The sequence below is a fragment of the Bos grunniens genome, chromosome 4 (genome assembly GCF_055505025.1).
Source record: "Bos grunniens cultivar Pamir isolate PY7600 chromosome 4, Bosgru_T2T1.0, whole genome shotgun sequence".
In the NCBI taxonomy this organism is placed as follows: Eukaryota; Metazoa; Chordata; class Mammalia; order Artiodactyla; family Bovidae; genus Bos; species Bos grunniens.
The window spans coordinates 70,206,137-70,222,448 of record NC_141168.1 but is presented as its reverse complement, the minus strand read 5'-3'; the positions used below and the strand labels follow the sequence as shown (position 1 = coordinate 70,222,448).

The 16,312-nt window shown below is 41.4% G+C and overlaps 1 protein-coding gene across 3 annotated transcripts in view; it reads left to right on the top strand.

The window, feature by feature from the left end:
* The window catches only part of STARD3NL (STARD3 N-terminal like), a 61,528-nt gene extending 52,355 nt beyond the window's left edge, over positions 1–9,173 (top strand). For 2 of the 3 annotated variants that reach the window (XM_086396793.1, XM_086396794.1), the window contains exons 7-9: positions 624–719; positions 7,432–7,507; positions 8,683–9,173. In XM_086396793.1, the coding sequence (XP_086252919.1) occupies positions 624–719; positions 7,432–7,490 (155 nt within the window). In that variant the 3' untranslated portion in view covers positions 7,491–7,507; positions 8,683–9,173. The remainder of the gene's footprint in view (positions 1–623; positions 720–7,431; positions 7,508–8,682) is intronic. The other variant, XM_086396795.1, reaches the window with a different exon arrangement.
* Positions 9,174–16,312: the final 7,139 nt, after the last annotated feature.

Below are 16,312 nucleotides of genomic sequence, written 5' to 3'. Positions count from 1 at the left end.
GCTGCCAGGCCTGACCAAAAGTAAAAAAATAAAAATTGTTTAAGTTGTATATAAACATCAAACTGAACTTTAATGAAAGTACTTCAGCTGTTCGTGTGACTGAGGCTTGCATGCCTATGTGATTAAACTAAAGTCGCTAATAAAGCAAAGCACATAATTAGTGAAAACATTGAAAATACCATTTATTTTCACTGTCACCAATATTACATGCACACCTGGCACCTACTGTTTGGTCTGGTGCTTCCTCCAGCTTTATCTCGGTGTAACTCAGCTTCAGCCAGAAGAATGCATTGTCGACAGCCTCTCTGCTAGTGTTTTTTTGCTTTTATGCTGGCATTTCTCTAACCAGATGTAGAGAGGCCATTTGTACAACCTCATGAGTTCTTTTTTTTGTTTGGCTTTGTGCTTTGGTTTTGATGTTGTTGATTTCTATAGGAAAGTAGGTATTTCCAGATGGGAAGATTCTATTAACACTTAGTTTTTGGTTGAAAGATTTTTCAAAGTACTCTTTCCTACTAAGAGTTTTAAAAATGTAATAATAACACTTTTATTTTGGTTAACCTGGCCACAAAGCTACCAGAACAGTGGCATCATTCCCAGCATCTGAATTTCTTCTCTTCCAGGACTCTTGATAGTTCAGGATGCCTCGGAGAGGGCGGCGCTGATTCCTGGGGGTCTTTCTGATGGTCAGTTTTATTCTCCTCCTGAATCTGAAGCAGGTAGAAAATTTGATTTATCATTTATGTTTTTGTCTATCATTCAAAAGCTTTCCCCCCTCACCTAACCCCCTGTACTTCTCAATACGCTTAGCAAACATTTAACATACCAGACATTTAGGGTGTGAATATAAATAAGACGTGGTCTTGATGTGCAACCCATAATGAGATGCAGAGATGCAAAAATAAATATGATAGAGGGTCTTACACACCGATATGTGGACGGGGAGAGTCTTGATGCTCTGTGTTATCTGTCACCCCCTGATTGACCTTCCTCCAGAATCCGCCATGTCTGAGAGCACCACCCACCCCTTTGCCCATGTGAGAAACCAGAGCCTCACTGGGGACTCCGCCCTTTTCCTATGGCTCCCAGCCCATCGTTTACCATGCCATTTTGAACCTCTTTGTTGCTACCTCCTTGATTTCATTTAAATTGTCATCACTTCTGTTTCTGCAACAGCCTCCTCCTCAGTTGCCTTCTCCCAAGCAGCCACCATAATACCATGTTAGATAGAATGACTGCATTGTTCTAAGGGTTCCTCATAACCTCTCTAAGGTTAAAGTCTCATTATCCCTGTTTTAGAGATCAGCAAGTTGAGGCACAGAGAGGTGAGATAGTTCATCCAATATTACACAAGGAGTAAGAGAGTGGAGCTTGGACTTGAACCCCAGCTCCAGGACTAGCATCTATGATCACAGCTAATATATGCAAATTTTATATTTTTTTCAATATTAGCTAAGTTGACCATGTTATTATTCCCTTGCCTAAAAGCCTTCAGTGACATAAAAGATTAAGAAAGTGATTGGATCCTAAGCCTGGCAGAAAGCACCTGTATGTCTACCCACCATGGTCCACACTCTCCTCTGATTAGGCTCCTGTGTGCCAGTCTTAGATTTCTGAAAATACATCAGAGCCCCCAAGCCATTGTGCATCTTGCTTGTTCTATCCTTGACATACCTCTGTGGTCCCAGTGTTTACTCAGATGTTGAGAAGCCTTCTTCCTAACCCGACCCCCACCATGCCCCCTGACCCCATCAGTCGTAGGTAGGGCATCTTTTGCCTCATGTTCGTAAGATCCCTTCCACAGCACTGTCATCCTGGGTTGACTGTGCTGACTTTGGCAGTGACTTGGCCTGTTTCTGTTATTAGGATGTAAACTTGAGTTAGAGACTACATTATTTTATTCTCACACTACACATAGTAAATATTTTAAACACACGCGCGCACACACACACACACACACACACACACTAGAGTAAAACAAACTCCAGGCAGAAAGAGCCATGTGAAGATCAAAGACATCTTATTGTGACATAGGGAGTCAGGGGAACTTGAAGTAACTTGATACTCTGGACTATTGGTGTTGAATTTAAAAGCAATATAAAAGAAAATCATAGGGCTTCCCTTGTGGTGCAGTGATTAAGAATCTGCCTTTCAATGCAAGGGACATTGGTTTGGTCCCTGGTCCAGGAAGATCCAACATGCCACAGAGCAACTAAGCCCATGTGCCACAACTACTAAGCTCTAAAGCCCGGGAGCTGCAACTGCTGAGCCCAAGCATTGCAGCTACTGAAGCCCGTGCACCTAGAGCCTGCACTCTGAAACAAGAGCAGACACTGCGATTAGAAGCCCGTGTACCGCAACAAACAGTAAAGCCTGCCGGTAGCAACAAAGACCCAGCCCAGCTAAAAAATAAGTAAATCTTAAACAACAACAACAACAAAATCATAGAGTCAGATGAAATAAAGATATGATTGGGCAGAAAAGCTATTTCTCAGTCAACAGACACTAGGATGAGTATTAAACTTTTCATTACCTCATTATAAGGATGATTTCCTTGAGATTTTTGTATGTCAGAGGACTCAATCTTTTTTTTTTTTTTTTTGAAGTTTACATTATAGTTCATCTTTTTGTGTACCTTTTTCCTGAGACTAATAGAATTTCTCAGCACCTATGTGTACTTTTTTTTTTTAAATCAGAAGTTCAGAACAGCAGGATAATGATGTGAGGAATACCTCCTCAGGCATTTTTCATCAAGCAAGCCATGGGCTTCCTCCTTTGACTTTTACCACCCCCTAGTGGCATTTGAAAGCATTACCACATCATAGAATTATAAAGCTAAACAAAAACAACACTGTAAGCATTCCACTGGGTGGCTGCATTGTTTAAGACAAAGACCAGATTAGTAGTGGGCAGAGGAGTGTTCAAGGTTACTTACTTTACTGTGTATTTTCATTGTCTGTGTTCAATTTAGGAAAGAATTAAGATTAAAAACTATTCTTGGAATTAATGTGCCCAGAAAAGATTTTACTCTAAAACTTTCTTGTTAGGTCAGTGGACAAATATTAAATGGTTTTCAGCAGCAGAAGTTATAAGCTTTTTATCCTAGTACCCTGCTGATTGGCCCCTAGTCATTAAGAGTACAGCTGGGGCCTGCCTTGCCTGTTGTCTGTCTTTCTCTAGTACCAAGTTGAGTGCCTGGTACATAGTAAACTTAGAACTTTTGAAGGAATAAATAAAGAGAGGAAGAAAGAAATTGGAGGCACCAGAAATTTAAATGTTAGCATTTTTCCTTGTAAAGGAATGGCTTGAATTTTAGAGTCACAGAGCCTTGGAAAATTAGCACATTTTAGTGGATGTATTTTAAAGGATATAAGGTGGTTTTTTTGCAGATTTCCTTGCTGCTTTAGCCGTATCCTGTTTGCCTATGTATTAAGTTGAAAGAAGGAGGAAGCCCAGTTCTCTCTCAGATGGTCAGGTTGAAGTTCTTATGTGCTCAGATAATTTAAATGAACCAGTTGTGATGTTGGATAAAAGGTAATTTGTCACATCCTGAATCATTGAATGGTTGACTTAAAGAATAACTCAGTTGCATCCTGTCATCTGTGCTAAACAAGTCTAGATGGAGGCACTGAAAATTTAATTTGACGCCAAAATTAAATTTTCAGTGCCTCCATCTAGACTTGTTTAGCACCATCCATGCTGGTGTGGTAGAGAAGGAAATGGCAACCCACTCCAGTATTCTTGCCTGGAGAATCCCAGGGACGAGGAAGCCTGGTGGGCTGCTGTCTATGGGGTCACACAGAGTCGGACACGACTGAAGCAACTTAGCAGCAGCAGCAGCAGCCGGTGGGCTGCCTATGAAATTATGTCGCCTGTGGTGTGGCTGCAGATGTGTCTTCTCAGTTGTTATAAATTCTTTCATTTTTAAGCCCGAGTTCTTAGGAGTTGCCCTTGTGTCCACACAGTATAGTGCTAACCAGTGATTGGACAGGTTTTGTGATCAGTCACCTTGGTTAAGACTTGCATCCTCGGGCAGATGGCCATTTGTGTGTATTGGATAGCACATTTGAATTTCAGGTCTTTTCGAGTCTTCTTCTGCTTGTGCTTTTTGCTGAATATTTTTGCATCTCCTCTGCACATGTTTACAGCCTCAAAGTCGCCTGGTCTAGCACAGGTTCTCTTGGGTTTCCGTTGAGTTTGTACCCAGCTTCAGGCAAGCATATGCTCGCTGCAGCCTTGACCATCACCTCAAACCAGCAAAGACTCTGGGCCTTATGCTCACACACAACTGTTGCACCACTGCATTACTCCTCACCTCAAATGAAAGGAGCTCCTTCAAATGTGTAAATCTGCTGCCAGTCCTTACAGCCTGCCATACGTGGAAGAACCTTCATACCATGAAGCTGAGTGATGGGAGGTGGAGGAACAATATTGTTATCTCAGTTCTGCAGTTTTTCAAGCACTTCTCACAAAGTTTCAAGCCTTAGGTTGCCTCCCTAGCACTGAATTTGCTGTTTGGTTCATTAGTTTTTATAGTTCCTTTTCGGAGAAGACTGGTTGAACTCGTTCTTTGACAATAGCCAGAACACCTTAGTAGCTTTCACTTTGAGATTAGGGAAAGCATATGTATTATTGTGTTTTTAAAATTTGACTTTATTTAGGACTTCCCAACGGAGAAGGCAATGGTACCCCACTCCAGTACTCTTGCCTGGAAAATCCCATGGACAGAGGAGCCTGGTAGGCTGCAGTCCGTGGGGTCGCTAAGAGTCGGACAAGACTGAGCGACTTCACTTTCACTTTTCACTTTCATACATTGGAAAAGGAAATGGCAACCCACTCCAGTGTTCTTGCCTGGAGAATCCCAGGGACGGTGGAGCCTGATGGGCTGCTGTTTATGGGGTCGCACAGAGTCGAACATGACTGAAGCGACTTAGCAGCAGCAGCAGCAGCAGCAGCAGCAGCAGCAGGACTTCCCAATAGTTCTAAAGCATGTCAGTTTATTGTGGCTTGAATGCCGTTACCCTCACAGGTGGAAAATGAGCCCGGAAACAGGAAGACTCCATGTGATCAGCTTCCTTAGACTCCTTGCAAGCGAGATGGCAGTTAAACCACCCTGGAGTCTCTAAGATTTCCGGCAGTGTAATAAGCTGGGAACTGAAGCCTTCCTGCCACTGTATCTTTATGTATTTGTTTTACCACAAACCTAATCTGAACGATATGACATTTGTGAGGTTTAGGTGTGGGACACAGACTTTTCTTAAGCTTCTTTGGGGGTTCATTCTTCTGTGCCAGATTCGTTCTTGGCTATAATCCAGGCAGACATTCTCCAAAAAGTGCCCTTTTTAAAAAAAAAAATAAAATTATTGGAATATAGTTGATTTACAATGTGGTGTTAGTTTCAGTTGCATAGCAAAGTGCATCAATTATACACATATGTAATATCCACTCTTTTAAAGATTCTTTTCCCTTATAGGTCATTATAGAGTATTGAGTAGAGTTCTGGGTGCTATATAGTAGGTCCTTATAAGTTATCTATTTTGTATATAGTATTGTGTCTGTGTCAGTCCCACTTTCCCGATTTATCCTGCCCCCCAATTTCCCTCCTGGTGAAAGTGTCCTTTTTGAACTGTATTATGTGGTAAGAGTAAAGTGACAGTGAGGCAGGCTGCTCTTGTAGGTTAGTAGGTAACATCCTAGCCTGCTCCCTTCGTCTCCTCACCACCGTCTTTAGTTCCCTTCCCTAAGTATGAGAGGAATGTGTAATTGCTATAAAAATGTGAAAAGAACAAAAGTAGAAGATAACTGTCCTTCAGACTATTCAGCAACATTAGTATTGACAGTTTGTTTCTTTCTACTTTTGTGTTTGTAACTTACATAATGTGTGTTGGCTATACTGTCTATATTATTTATATCCTTTTTAAAAAGTTATAAAGTCACTTTAAAAAAAAAAAAATAATAGAGTTGTCTAACTTTAAAGAACCACCAATTCTAAAAGTGTGTGTACTCTAACTTTTAAAAAATGTGATTAGACTGCTCTGAGTGTGTGCAAAACTTTCATATTATACCTTTCAGATCTTAATAAAAACTTTCAAAATCCAAAAAAAAAAAAAAATTAATAAAGTCACTTTAAGTTTACTGTAGAAATTTTGGAATATCCAGAAATGTACATAAGTCACCTGGTCTTTTTTTTTCCCTAGTCTTACTGATTCATGCTAGTATATAAAGTTATAAGTTTTTATCAAATACGATCTTATACTGTATTTCTTGTTATATATTTGCTTTTACTTTTATTGCATATACATTTCCCATGTTGTTATGTACTATAGAATTATATTTCCATGAAATATAATAATATAATATTTTTCTACACTCAGACATTAGATTTTTCTTCTCATTTTTAGGGGGAAAGTCTCATAATGGAAAAAAGTGTTATTTCCTCAAGGATATATCCTAAGGATATCATCCCAGAATAATGACTGGGTCAAATTCAAGAATACTAGAAGGTAGAGGCTTCCCTGGTGATCCAGTGGTTAAGACTCCATGCTTCCAATGTAGAGGGCATGGATTCGGTCCCTGGTCAGGGAACTAAGATCCCACATCCTGCATGTTGTGGCCAAAAAATGAATAAAAATAAGAATTGAAAAATAAAGTATGTTCTTAAAAGAAACAAAAATAGAAGAGAAGGCAATGGCACCCCACTCCAGTACTCTTGCCTGGAAAATCCCATGGACGGAGGAGCCTGGAAGGCTGCAGTCCATGGAATCGCTGAGGGTCAGACACGACTGAGCAACTTCACTTTCACTTTTCACTTTCATGCATTGGAGAAGGAAATGGCAGCCCACTCCAGTGTTCTTGCCTGGAGAATCCCAGGGACGGGGGAGCCTGGTGGGCTGCCGTCTCTGGGGTCACACAGAGTCGGACACAACTGAAGTGACTTAGCAGCAGCAGCAGCATGCAACACTGACTCAGAATGGTTGTAACTATGGTTGCTGAAACAGCACACAGTGGTGACTTTCAGCTTGCCCCATACTTTAGACTCCCTCTCTCACTCACTGAATACAGCCATTTTTCAAATACGTATGTTAAGTTATTTATACCAAAGAGATTTTCACTTGAAAACCAGGTAAGCGTTTCAGCAAAGAAGCAGACAAGGAGGAACAGTGGATAATAGTTCTTGGTCTATGTGAATATTTTTAGGAGAACATACATGAAATCCATTGGACAGATTAGTGTGAATGATATTGAAAGGTTTTCCTTCTATAAGATATAATGTAAAACTATTTTACAGTTTCATTAACTCAGATCTCTTGTGGATTAAACACATGTAGCCCTCATTTAAAATTTTATGCACATATATTAAATGTTAAAGAAATCATTTGTTACTGTAATTGAATGTGGTACTTTTTCTCCTTCCCCTTCTCTACCATCTAGGATCTGAAAATGAAGCTGAAGAAAAGCAGGACAGTGAAAAACCACTTTTAGAACTATGAGTAAGACTTTTGTTAAAGTAAGTCTTTGAAAATGAAACTGTTAATAGCGAAGTAGTTAAATATGGAGGCTTCCTTCAAGTAGATTCAAAGTTAAATTCAGAAAATGTGAGAGTGATTATAGTTATATTTCTCCTAATTACGTGAATTTGTCAGGCACATTTTATTATGTAAAATCTCTGAACATTTTCTAGGTATAAATTGGCAGAGGATGAAAACTACGTAAGAGTCCCATATTTCTGAATAAGGGTGACTTAGTTCATTTTTGTTTATTGTAGCCAGAGTGTCTCCATGTCAGGCATGATTTAATGACAAACCCTAACTTCTGAGGGCGGCAAGGGCAGCAGTCCCGGGAGGTGGTACTGCCCTTGTCCCCACTGGCAGGGAAGACTGAGGGTGAGTGACTGGTCCAGGGTCCCACAGCTGGCAGGGGCAGGGCCAGGACTCAGGCGCACCGTCTGTACCAGCATCCACCCTGGTCCGCACAGGACGGTCGTCTCGTCTCTGGAGTGTGTTGGAGCTTCTGCGATGACAGGTGTGGTCCAGTCACAGCAGTCGGGCTCCATGTGCCTCCAGGTCAGGGCACATTGTTCAGTCCCTTCAAATCATCAAAGGAAACATTTCAACCTCACAAATATGAGCGAATAAACAGTCAGTTGTAAAAGCTGTATTTCTGCTTAATTATTTAACCACAGAAGGAAAAGAATAGACCTTAAAACTTCATCTGATAAAAAAATAATCTGTTAACTATGTATAGTGAAGGATGTTAACTTCTGTAGACTTACTGTGGTGACCATTTCAAAATATATACAAATATAGAGTCATTATGTGATATAACTTAAAATGTTATTTATCAATTATATCTCAATAAAAAATAATGAAATAAAATTTTAAAGCAGGAAAAAGTAGTGCACTGATTCATAGAAGGTGGGCGGTTGGCATAGAGTCAGATATGCCGGCAGAGGCAGCCAGAGTCCTGGTATTGAAGGGCCTGCATCAGTGGTATCCACTGTGCTTCGGGCCCTTTTCCTACAACAGTGTTCAGACATAAGACAAAATCGTGGGCATGTGAATAGTAGATCCTTTTCTAAAAGGCTTTAAGATCTTGTGTCGCCCCATCCGTGGTTTTTCAAGTGTAGCATTTTGCCTTTTTACACTGCATCTCAAATATTGTTGTGTTCTCTCTTCTTCTAAGTGTGAAAAACCTTCATTGAAAGTCACCAGAAAGAAAAAGGAACTGGAGATGGGGTCTCCCTATTGAAGGTTGAAATGGTGACATCCACTGCTGACATTATTGAACGGCTAGTAAAGCATTTATTTATTGTAATACCTCACAGACATGGTACCATACCCGCGTCCATTTATGTTACCTGCCTGTGGCTGGTAAGAAATGTCGTGGTCCACCCTATGTTCAGTGAGACGGGATCTGACCTGTCAATGAATAGTTGCAGAAAGTCTTGTGCTATGTTCCTAATCAAAAAGACTTCTTAATATATTGGAATAACACTTTTTTAGTATGTAAAATATCTTTTTATTTTGATTTGCAGAATGGAATTTTTTTGTCTCATGTTTTGAATTTCTTTTGTATTTCTTTTTTAACTCCCTACATTTCCCTTATGTTTTTTAACTCATGCACATTCGCTGTTTGTACAATTTTAAAAGGTAATAAACTCCAGCATATCAAAATGATTAGTTTTATTTTTCCTGTTTGCATTATGTATTTGGCCTAAAGTGTTAGACTTACAAAAGGGGAACCTGAGGGATTGTGAATACATGTAGAAGTTCACCAGAGATAGAATCTTTCTCTTAGAAGAATGATCTAAAATAGTCCGAATACCCTTCTTTAAACCCTTTCTATGAAATTATTTCCCCTTGTGTTTAGTTAGCTTGAATCAAAATGAACTCAATTCTATTGTGAGCTGTTTTTGTTAAAAAGAAATATTCAACGCAGTGCTTCATGGGAAGCAGCATGTCTGTCAGTTTCCTGTCGTTATTCATTATGTCATTTAAGAACAGAAGTGCAGCTGGAGCTCCCTGGGAACCTGGGGCCTCACCAGAAGGAGCACCTTATGTGGAGAAAGGGGGAGCTCCAGGGTCAGGCTGTGGACTAAAACCTCCAGCCTTCAATGGTGTCATCACAGTGAGAACGTCCTGTCCCAGGAGTGGACCCGCATCTACACCACGATCACAACGGGGCCTGAGCCGGACATCAGTGTGTGACTTTAACCTAGGAAGGAGCTCTCCCCCTACACTCAGGGTGGACTAGTAGGACGTGGCCAGTCCTCCTGGGAGGGCAGGGACCCCAGATGTTGGCTCTCAGAGAAAAGACAAGAGGAAGGAAGGATGTGACTTGACTGTGCTGCAAGTTCAGACTGTGACAGCTGAAGCCTTGACCTCAGCCGTAGAGCCCTGCTTCCCTCTGGAGCCGGACAGATGGAGTGCAGGGCCTGGACCCCTGCTTGGACCTGCTGGGTGGGGAGGGGGGCCACCTGCTCTTCATGCTCATGTTGCTGAGCAGCCCTCTGCTATTCAGCTTTCACACTGTCATCTGATTTACCATCTGGAAAGCCTTGCTCAGATTGACTCTGAAGTTATTTAGTCCCTGTAGAGGGCTTGGGTGACTAGTATATATGATACTCAGTTGCAGAGCTAGGTGACCCCAGGGCCTTCTGTATCTCGTTTCTCGTGAGGGAGAAAGCACATCTGCAGTCTTTCTATGTCACTGGGTTCGGGGATTGGGTCTCATTGTCACCGGGTCTACACTGAGAAAATAAAACCAAGACATATCAGCCTCACAGATCATGGAAGAGCACAGGTGGTTGGTGGAAGGAGTCCTGTGTTCCAAGGAGTCCTGTCTGCCCTTTCCTTCAGGGTCTTGAGGTGCAGCATTTGGACATCCTGGGAGGAGCTCATTGGATGAATTCTGTCTATAAAAGTGGGGAACCTGAACCCCCAGCCCAGAGTATGTGTGATAACAATCGCAAGACTGTGCAGAAGGACCTTTTATTCCATTAGCTGTGACCCTTTGAAAGTGAGCAAAGTTGGTTGTGGTTTAACTGTTATTTTTTTGTGACACCCCAGCTACACTTTGCAAAGATCCAACCAGTCAAGGCCAGTTTGACTTTGAGTGTTTTCCACGAATCAACCACACTTGACAGAGCACGTGAACAAAATTGAAACCTGAGTGGGTGAAACCCCACCAACCGTACCAGCACCCTCCTGCTGCCACTCAGGTTGTCTCCCCACCCCCACTGCGCTCCCTTTTCTGCACCTCCCAGGCCAGGGCTGCCCAGGGCGAGAGAGGCAGGAAGTTGCTGAGAAGTTGGAAACTACCCAGCACTGTCCTTGGGGCCCCGGCAGGGAAATCAGCTACACAAAACTTTCGGTGATTTGCAGTTTTTCCATCTTGCCTTCTATGCTCTCCCAATGCAGAAATAGTTTCAGATTGCTAAGAGGATGGCCAGGTATTTGGGCTAAGGATGCCTGATCACATTCTTCAGAACCAAGAAGACTAAATTAGATTTCTTCTTTCTTGTATCTGGTTGCTCTTCTTTTGTTTTGAGATCTGAACTTCTATTTGGTTTTCAAAAGAACTGGTTTCACGGAAGCTGAAGCAGATTGTAAGCAAACAAACAAAAAACACCTTCCCAATTTTAAAGGAGACAATGTTTTTTCTAATACACAAAAAGGATTTTCGAATCACGTATTTTTTTCACCCACGCACCATGCAGTGAACTTTTTGTTTTGTCTGTATCTATAGAAATAGACACGTGAATAAATGAGGATGGTTATAATATGTGTTACTATTATTACTCAATAGAAAAAGTGATCAAAGGACATGAATAAATACTGCAGAGGAAAGGAAATCTGAATTGACTTTAAATATATGAAGAGATGCTTATCCTCACTCACAGGAAGAGAAAAGCAAATTAAAACCACAGTGAGATAAATGAAATATTATTTTTCACCTGACAAATCAGCAAAATCCTGTCCTATGACAACCTACCTTATGGTATAGGTACGGGTTGGTGCTGTGTCCATCACAGGCAATCCTAAAGGAAATCAACCCTGAATATTCATTGGAAGGACTGATGTTGAAGCTGAAACTCCAATACTTTGGCCACCTGATGCAAAGAACTGACCCGGTGGAAAAAACCCTGATGCCAGGAAAGATTAAGGGCAAGAGGTGAAGCGGGCGACAGAGGATGAGATGGCATCACTGACTCAATAGACATGAGTTTGACAAGCTCAGGGATATAGTGATGGGCTTGGGGTGCTGCAGTTCATGGGGTTGCAAAGAGTTGGACACAACTGAGCAACTGAATAACAGCAACCATCTTGGGAAAGTTGGCCATTGCTGTCAAAATGACCCGATACACATAGTCAAAATAACACAAAACACTGTTATAATTTCAACATTTTTTGTAATAGCGAAAGAGTGGAAAAAAGCCAATAATATATTACGGGAGAATTTTGTAAATTATTGTATATTCACCAGTGAAATATCACACAGCTTTCTATGTATCCCTAGAGACTGACATAAAAGAACCCTATGCTGTGTAAATGCAAAGAAGTGCAGAATAATGTATATTGTTTACTACCTTTGTGTATGAAGCAGGAAATTAGAGTATGTATTCATGCATATACATTTGTGTTTTATTTATTTACTATTTGTATGTTCATTTGAATTTGCTAAATAAATAAAAGCTAGAATGATGGAGAGGAAGTGGAAGTGTAACCTATAAGAGGTAGAGAGGTACATAACAGTGGTTGAAGCAAGATATCTTAATGCAGTTTTTAGTGTTTGTTGATTTTGATTCATAAGATGCTATAATCTAATGATTTAACTGGGGTTTCCTAGGCATAATAGTTTTCAAGTACACTTCTTAATTTTCCTTTTCTTTAAATAACTTACATTTTCGGGGAAGATGCATAGTAGTCTGTCATATGATATCCTTTATTTTTTAGTTTCTAACTGGGCATTTGGATTAATTTGGATTTCTGTAAATGGTGCTATAGTGAACCAACATCTTGGCACCTAGATCTTAGTACATATATTTTATTTCCTTAGGAAATTGATGTGTCAGCGGTCAGAACACTTTCCAGAGAAGCAAGTTCTACACTATAATGAGCCCTATGATGGTTCCTTGCTGCCTGAGATCTGAGCTGGCAACGTTGGAACTGTTTCAACCACTTGCTGCCTCAGCCAGCTGCACATTCAAATTACTGAAAGAAAATTTTTTAAAGTCTGATGCCTGGCCTGTGATGAAGTCTGGATCTCAGTGGTTCTTCCTTCTCTTCCTTCCTTTTCTCTGTCTTTCCTTCCTTCCATTTATTTTGAGTTATAATTCACATACCATAGGTTCCCCCAAAGATACCAGCTATTATAATGGATAAAGCAGCAGGACTTAGGTCAGGCAGACATGGCCCATGTGGACTCTGGCACTGCTCCATGTTAACTTGGAGTACATTTCTTGTTTCTCTGGGACCTGGTGTTCTCATCAGCGAAATGAGTCATACCTGATCTGTATTTTAGTGAAAACATCAGACATGAAGCAAGCAAACTGCCCAGCAGAACTGATGCTCACTAAGTGGTAGGTACTTCCTGTAATTCAAAGAAAACTAAAGAAAGCAAACATACAGGAAGTAGCCTAAGAGCACATTACAGGAACCAAGAGCACATTACAGGGACCATGCATTTACCCAGATTCGTTCTCACGACTAATAGAAATAACTGAATTTCTAGCTTGTCGGCTGAGTTTTACCAGCTTGGTGTAGTATCTCTGCTGCTGCTGCTGCTAAGTCGCTTCAGTCGTGTCTGACTCTGTGCAACCCCATAGATGGCAGCCCACCAGGCTTCCCCATCCTTGGGATTCTCCAGGCAAGAACACTGGATTGGGTTGCCATTTCCTTCTCCAGTGCATGAAAGTGAAAAGTGAAAGTGAAGTCGCTCAGTCGTGTCCAACTCTAGCGACCCCATGGACTGCAGCCTACCAGGCTCCTCCATCCATGAGATTTTCCAGGCAAGAGTACTGGAGTGGGGTGCCATTGCCTTCTCCGGTAGTATCTCTAGTTATCTCTTTTTACTCAATTTCTAATTGACTATTATATAAGGCTTTGAATAAAGTGGGAAATCCTGTATTACTTAATTGTGACCCGCTTGATTGACAACAAGCTTTCAAAAACTGAAGTCTATGAGGGAAAGCATTCCAAAATAGTAGAGAGAATTCATAGTGGGAAAGACTTTGAGAATTATTGCCTTGGAGTTTCCTCTTTTACTCTTGAGAAGTGTATAAAGTGCTCCAATTCTGTAAAGACTATTGAGATATGAGGGTTTTCATGTGGAACTGTACTCATCCTTGCCTCACTTTTCCATTGCACACCTGCAGATGCAGACTGCTCTTGAGATATTTACTTTATCCAACCAAGTGTCATGGACTTTAGCCACAGAGGTCCTATTACCAGATGGAAATTCAGTGTATAAAAGCCTTTCCAGCATGAAAAATTTGGGGATGGGTTGACCTATGACCCTCTAATTGCGCACCCAGCCTAGGCACAAGGAGAAGAAACAGATAAAAGGCAATTCTCTTCACCTGCTCTTAGCCTAATGAGGAAGGAAATTTTCCGGTTTTTTTTTTTTTTTTTTTGATAAGTGGATTTATTATCTTTCTAGTTTTTATTGGAATATAGTTGCTTTACAATGTTGTGTTAGTTTCTGTTGTATAGCAAAGTGAGTAAGCTTTACATTTTCATATATCCCTTCTTTTTGAATTTCGTTCCCATTTAGGTCACCACAGAGCACTGAGTAGAGTCCCCAGAGCCATACAATAAGTTCCCATTAGTCATCTATCTTATACATACTATCAATAGTACGTGTCTGGCAATTGCAATCTCCTAATCCATCCCACCTTCCTTTCCCCCTTGGTATCCATATGTTTGTTCTCTACTTCTGTGTCTCTATTTCTGTCCTGCAAATATGAACCTCCAATTGAAAGTAAAAGTAAACATCTATTCTAGCAGCAACTAATGTAAAAGTTAGGAGCAGAGTTCCAGTAACCAGGCTGCTTGTGTTCAAATCCTAAGTCTCTTTCTTATTAGCTGTTTAGCTCTGGTGTGTGTGTGTGTGTGTGTGTGTGCGTGTGTGCATGTGTGCTAAGTCACTTTAGTCATGTCTGACTCTTTGCAACTCCCGTTGCAAAGACTGTAGCCCATCAGGCTCCTCTGTCCAGGGGATTCTCTAGACTCTGTTCTATAGATGAGAAAGCTGAGGCAGAGAGGAGACAAGGAGGGTCTAACTCTGGGAACCCTCCTTAGCTCCTCTCTGCCTCAGTTTCCTCATTTCTAAAACAGAGATCATTGCATATGTCTTCTGAGAGTTCAATAAGTTAACAGATGCTAAGACAAAAAGCAGAAAGCCTTTGCTGTTATTACTTCATTGGGTTACTAATCACTGAATTTGTAAATTGCCATAGAAATCTGAAATGACTTAATTTGAACACCTGATTCTAAATATGGGTAAACCTAGGAACATGATGTGGTCAAGGAGACACGACACAGTTGGTTAGAACAGACCAGGAAGTGAAGGTTCTAACTCTTGAGGAGTATGGTGGACCTCTGGTCCAGTGTTCCCCTGTACCACATGGTAGCTGTGCTATAGTGGAAAAGGACTGGACCAAACTGATGTATGCCTTCCTCCCATCTCAGAAATGCACCTGGGCACCTAAGAGGCTTCCACATGGATTCTGAGGATCTGGCGTCTGCTGAGTCTAGGGCAGGAGCTGGGGTGACAGGATGTTCAGAGTACCATCCACTGTCTTGCTCGGTCTGAGACTCTCAGTCCAGTTCATTATACTCCTGAAAGAGCAGTTACTAAGACTCACAGAGTCAGGCAGAGTTTCCATAGTATTGATAACAGAGGGAGCAGCTATGGTGATTCCAGAGAATATACATGAGGAGAAGGCAGACGCACCTGCAAGTCCTTAAGAAAATTCTCACAGACTCTTTGGAGGAGGCCTTTAGCAAAGAAGCAAGGCATGTTCTGTTTTGTTGGGGTTTGTTTTGTTTTTCCCAGTAGCAAATGAGTCAAGGGAAAGCCACAGGATCCTAGGAAACAAAATATGGGCTCTGAGATCTTAGAGACCTGGCTCTAAATGACTGTTACTTACAAAAGAGTGATCATGAGCAGAATACTCAATCTCTCCAATCTGTAAACTATCGACTTTAACTGTACCTTCCTCCAAGGGCTCTTAGACAATAAATGGGATTCCTGGTGAATTGTTAAAACTGAGTCCAGTTGAGTCAAGATGAGTCCAGCTTGTCCGCAGGGATATGAGATTACAGATGATTCTTGGTAGTTCGGTATATGTGTAGAATCTACCGACTTTACAGTAGAGCTACAGACAGTAGATGCTAATGTTGCTGAGGGCTTGCATGGTCCAAGCATCACCAACATATCTACTCCTCATGTTCCAGGAGACATAACTGTAACTCTGTTAGACAGATGTGGAAATGATGGCACTGAGAGTTCAAATCGCTACCTGAGGTCACGCAGATACTAATACAGACCCAGGGTTCACATCCAGGCCCTCGGGGCTCAGAGTCTTCATGCTGCGCCCTCCACCCAGTGCCCCTCTGGTGTTGGTGCAGTTCTCATGGGATTAATGTGAGGAGCAGGAGGCAGTGCTTGTGAGGCACTACTACAGATCTGAACACACACAAGTCCAAGTCATGCTGGGTGTCAGTCACACTGTTGCCATAGGAACATCTCAAACCAATGAGTCTGAATCTGGTGACTTTGAAAGGGAAGGAACCCTGGCACCTTCTTT